Here is a 5,532-nt window from a genome sequence, read left to right on the forward strand (position 1 = left end):
TTTACACTAGACTGAAATCTGAGTCACTGACGGGAAATGTTATGCAACAGATTGAATGTGAGCTGTGCTGTTCATCCAAACAAAATAAAGCTGAAGAAGAACAAAAAGGGTAAGAACATCAGTAAATACTCTCTTTACTGTCTAACTGGGCTATTGAGTCATTTCCATGCCTTTCAATCCATATTTACTCTGCAGCTGACCTAGTATCCATTTACTCCTGTTTGAAAACTTGTAGAAATAGTTTCAAACAGAATAAATATATATTCAAATAGAAATTATAAATGTGAGTCATAATAAAATACTGTCTGGTCATTAGTAGTTCTGTGTTTTACCAGAAAAGGAGCTGGAGGTTATCCAGCTCTCCAGAGAAAGAGCTGCTCCAGATGTGTTAGGCTCCTCCTCTCGCTCTGCTCTTTCTCTAAACATTCCAGCCAACTCAGTGCCTCTGCATGAGGGCTTTTCCACTCTGCCTAACATACGCACATACTCACGCACTCAGTGTTTCTAAGCAGTCTCCTCCGGTCTTTAAGATGAGAGCCCTCCAGCTCCTTGTTCTCATTCTTTCTGGCCTGGTGGGGGCACAGCAGCAGGCCCTTATGGACTACTTGGAGAGAAGACTCCTTGCTATTGAGGTAAGAACAACAATGATCTCCCATCTAGACCCTGGCCTCCAGATACAGGTTTGCATGGAGTTTTGAGAAGAGTGAAGCTATAGAAGAAAACAACAGACTGGGTTTTGGGTGAATTGTGGAGTTAAGTATATGGTACAGTTACTTGTTAGATCTGTAAAACTTAGTAGGTTAAGTTCTGGTAGGTTCCCTATAGGAGTAAAGCCACACAAAAATGTTGACAGAGAGTACAAGTAGGCTAAAATGTAATGTAATTATCAAATAAACACGTATTTATATGGATATGTATATATAGTAAATATATACATATACTCTGTACACACTACTGTTCTAAAGATTGGGGTCAGTACGATTTCTTTTAAAGAAATGGTGGATTAAATTGATCAAAAGGGACATTTAAAATGGAAAGGATCTCTATTTCAAATACACGCTATTCTTTTGAACTTTCTATTCATGAAAAAATCCAGAAAAAAATGATCACGGTTTTCACAAAAATATTAAGCAGTATAACTGTTTTCAACATTGATAATAATAAGAAATGTTTTTTAAGCAGCAAATCAGCATTTTAGAATGATTTCTGATTGTAATACTGAAAACTGGAGTAATGTTGCTGAAAATTCAGCTTTGCCATTACAGGAATAAATGTATTAAAATAGAAAACTGTTATTTAAAAGTGTAATTATATTTAGAATATTACAGTTTTTACTGAACGAATAAATGCATCCGCGGTGAGCAAAAGAGACTTCTTTTTTTAAAACATTACTGACTCCAAACGTTTGAATTGTAGTAATTTACATGTAAATATTTATTATTTTCTTTGAGTATTAATGGAGTAACATAATTTGTGTAAAAGTAAATGGTACAGAAGTTTATTTTCATTAAAAGGCATGTAAATAAAAAGGCAGCTAGAGGACCCTTTTTCTCCAAGTGCTGGGTAAAAAAGGCTTCCGTTGATACTACAGTGATATTTATAGCAAAATTTGTCACTATATTCAAGTGTTTTTTGCATATAACATGAAATTCTAAGCATAAACTTACTCAAAATTATTACTATGCCCAATGCATGTGTGACAAACACATGGATGTAAGAAAAATACGAACACGCACACTATCACGCTTCCTTTCTGCTTTCACTCCATTCCCATTGCCAGGATTCTTTCTCCTTGAGTCGGTTCTTTTCTCCCTCTGTGTCTTGGATTCGGCCACATGAAGGAAATTTTCTCTCCTGTTTTCACTCCGTGCTGACTCTGCACGTACAGTTCTTCTCAGACGAGTCATTTTGTGTGATTATGCTAAAACACACTTTGCTGCTTCTTTCCTTCCACTGAGTCACAAATTCAAAAAAGAACATTTACTGCCAAAGGTTGATCCATTTGCAGCGCAAATGATGCTGTACCAATGCCAAAGTCCTCATGAATTCCTGCAGCTGTCAAGGGAGGGTTTATATTTGAATAATTTGCACTCATGAGGCTGCCTGACTCAGTATTTAGATTGCTCGAGTTTACAGTTTAAAATGTATGATTGCTTAGAACATGCATGTAAATAAAGGCTGTCTGAAATCAATGTCTGCAAGCAATAAAGCAGTTGAGATTTGATATCGGCCCCACGCAAGTATACTACATGAATGCATATAAAGAGGGACATACTGTTCAACTATATATACTATATATCCAACTTTATATATATATATATATATATATATATATAATGATTCACATGTATATTCAAGTCGCCCTGGCAACCACCCCTAACATTGTGGTGATGACTTTTAACCAGAAGAACCACAAATAATTGCTAGCCTTCACTTCATCTTATCATATGAAAGATGCCCATTTCACAAGACATGTTTATAGCTGACTAATTCAAATCTCTTTTACTGAGGCTCTTGAGACTTGTTTTTGTGTATTTCTCCATTGGCAGGATCGCATCTCCTTGTGGCATGAGCAGACCAGCCGCTACGCCTCAGAGCTGCGTGAGTTCAAGCAGCAGATGGTGGCACAGCTAGAGGGCCTGGACAAGAGCAAGGAGGCGCTGCGGAGCGAGTTGGACACAGTGGGTACACGCGTAGACCGTGTGGAGAGAGAGATGGACTACCTTGAAACACAGAATGGAGCGCAGCCTTGCGTGGACGTGGATGACAAGTTGGTGGAGCAGCAGGTGACGGTTGTCAAGGAGAGGAATAAAGCCAAGTACGCCAAGCTCACAGGTAAAGAGCATTAGGTAACATTCCACAGGCTTAGATACTATTAATGTTTGCCTCGCAGCATGATGGCAATGGCCATAGCTGGTTTATTCAACAAATTCAGTACTGTGAAGTACAGAATAGTTTTTTAAGTTCCATTTAATCTTATTACTCTATTTACTATCTATTTATTCTTTTAATTCAGATTTATTTCAATTCCTGAAAATGACTAATAGTTTTAGTTAATAATACCAAAACTGTCACAGGGTTGAAAAAAAATGTGTTGAAAACTGTTGAAAGTGCTGTCCTCATTTCAATTATTCAGTTTTAAGAAGCTCATAATGATGCAACACTTCTGCAGGTAAGTGGCACGAGAATGACAAGGAAGCAAGTTAAATCACATGAAGCTCTGAGCTATTATAACTTGACAGACTTTTACATAATGCATTAAATAGTGGGTCTAATCTTCCTAAAGTCCTCATTTAGAAAAGCACTTAGAAGTACTAAATAAAATGTATTATTATTCCATCAGAGAGAGACAGTAATTATACTGCTGGAGGACAAATCATGATGCTTTTCGTATAGCGTCTCTACACTTCAGCAGCTCTGTATTGTCTTTTCATATTAAAACGCCTCCAATTTGATTAACCCAGACTGTCATTAGTGTACTGTGCATTCCAATTAGGGTTTAGTGTTAAATCAGACTTTATTGGAAAGCACATAGTAAGTAATATCATGAGAAAGGGATGCACTTTGAAACGGATCAGAAAAGGGCAAATATTGGTATTCTAAGACACAGATTGCACTGCATATTTGATGAATAACATAATGATGGAAAGTAACTGAAAGAAGAATTTGTTTGCCATCAAGGTGTTAATTTACTACTGACCACAGAACCGTGCTTCTCTGACAAGCTCCGCATAAAAAAAAAGTCGCAGCCTTTGCCAAATCATGATTGCAGTTTAATTTTGATTAATCGTGCAACCCTAGTCTTAAGCCCTTAGTCTTAAAATCAGATTCGGAGCAATTATTTGGATTTTTCTTCATGTTTAGACTGCAGTGACATGATCTCCAGCATCAAAGCCATGAAGATCCTCAAACGAGTGGGCGGCGCTAAGGGAATGTGGACCAAAGACATGGGAAGTGGCACTGGGAAGGTGTACATCTTAAACGGGACCGAGGATAATACCGTGTATGAATTTGGTACAGTTCGTGAATTCACTTCCTCCCAAGGCACTTCTGCGGCCACCAGCATCCAGCTCCCTTCGGCCTGGCATGGTATGGGTCATGCCATCTACAACAACCACCTGTACTATCTGAAGCAGGGTGAGGAGATGAAACTACTAAAGTTTGATCTTCAGAAGAACATAGTTGCAGACAGTGCCGTGTTTCCAGCTAAAAACCATCTCCCAGTGTACAGCCTGAATCCCGAGACCTTCATCGATTTAGCAGTGGACGAAGAGGGTCTGTGGGCCTTCTACGCCACTCAGGAGAACGAGAGGTACATCTCTTTGGCCAAGATAGACTCTAAAACACTAGACATCGAGCAGATGTGGGACACCCCTTGTGTGAGAGAGAACGCAGAGGCAGCATTTGTCATCTGCGGTACCGTCTACGTAGTCTACAACTCCAAACTACCCAGTCGCTCTCGGATTCAGTGTGTGTTTGACGTCAGTGACATAGTCACAAATGATGACGCTCCAAATGTATACTTTCCCAAACGATACGGCACTCATGCCAGCCTCAAATACAGCTCTGTGGAGCAGCTGCTCTACGCTTGGGACGATGGCTATCAAATCCTCTACAAACTCCAAATGAAAAAGAAGCTGGAGGTGTAGAAGGTGTACCGAAAACTGAAGAAAGCAGAGCTGGAGAGGAAATGCCCATGTTATTGGTGTAGGATATCAGACCGAATCAGACAATCTAAGATTTGGTCAAAACCGAGTTGAGGCACGAGGAGTCACAAAAATTCCACAGAGGCCCCAGACAACAGGATGTCATAAATCAGACCCTAGCCCTTCTGAAGCAAGCCTAAACCTAAACCCCTGTCACAGAACAGTTTTCAACATTAACACAAAAGAACACATTGACAAGTCCAAGGAGATTGTCAATTTTGGGGCAAGTTATCAAGAATAATGGTCGAAAGAGATGCACAGCGTGGCTTGCTTTATCTTATGCAACCCAGCTTGGTCACACATCAGTACGTTGAGCTTTGTAGTTACAAAGAGAGCACAACATATGATTTATTGGACACAGGTTCAGTTGTTTACCAGAGATCAATGTACTGGGCTTAAGAAGACCCATTTTTAACTTTGTTTGCCAGGAGCAGAACTAATAAAATGATTTTATATATTATGTTGACATGAAATGTGCTGTTAATAAATAATTTTACAAACACTATAATTCTTCTGTTAATAAATCATTGCAACAATACTGTTATTTATAGGCCTATCTGCAAGATTCACAACTGCATAACACTGATATATCTAAGGTATAATGTCATCATTATCTACCCTAAAGGGGTTTATTTTGAGTAAAAATTATTTGATCACCTTACCTGTATGATCTTAAAATAGGGTGGCCATACGTCCTCTTTTTCCCGGACATGTCCTCTTTTTAGACCTAAAAAAAGGAACCCGGACGGGATTTCTAAATCGCCCAAAATGTCTGGGATTCGGCTTTTGCTTTCTACAGTCGCCATTCATTGTGTGCGTTTTTGTA

At 38.9% G+C, this 5,532-nt stretch overlaps 1 protein-coding gene across 1 annotated transcript; it reads left to right on the plus strand.

The window, feature by feature from the left end:
* Positions 1–359: 359 nt before the first annotated feature.
* On the plus strand, positions 360–5,202 carry LOC107554774 (olfactomedin-like protein 3A). The gene is made up of 4 exons (XM_016237417.1): positions 360–632; positions 2,550–2,835; positions 3,865–4,705; positions 4,972–5,202. Exons 1-3 carry the CDS (start codon positions 450–452, stop codon positions 4,647–4,649), a joined length of 1,254 nt encoding a protein of 417 aa, XP_016092903.1. The 5' UTR covers positions 360–449; the 3' UTR covers positions 4,650–4,705; positions 4,972–5,202.
* The last annotated feature ends 330 nt before the right edge of the window (positions 5,203–5,532 follow it).

Source organism: Sinocyclocheilus grahami, unplaced genomic scaffold, assembly GCF_001515645.1.
Source record: "Sinocyclocheilus grahami isolate Dianchi unplaced genomic scaffold, SAMN03320097.WGS_v1.1 scaffold2.1, whole genome shotgun sequence".
Taxonomy (NCBI): Eukaryota; Metazoa; Chordata; class Actinopteri; order Cypriniformes; family Cyprinidae; genus Sinocyclocheilus; species Sinocyclocheilus grahami.

Excerpts from the sequence above, each read along its gene's own strand:
- LOC107554774 (XM_016237417.1), top strand. The coding sequence starts at position 450 with ATGAGGGCTTTTCCACTCTGCCTAACATACGCACATACTCACGCACTC. Across the intron at positions 633-2,549 it reads GAAGACTCCTTGCTATTGAG|GATCGCATCTCCTTGTGGCA; the intron begins GTAAGAACAACA and ends CTCCATTGGCAG. Across the intron at positions 2,836-3,864 it reads CAAGTACGCCAAGCTCACAG|ACTGCAGTGACATGATCTCC; the intron begins GTAAAGAGCATT and ends CTTCATGTTTAG.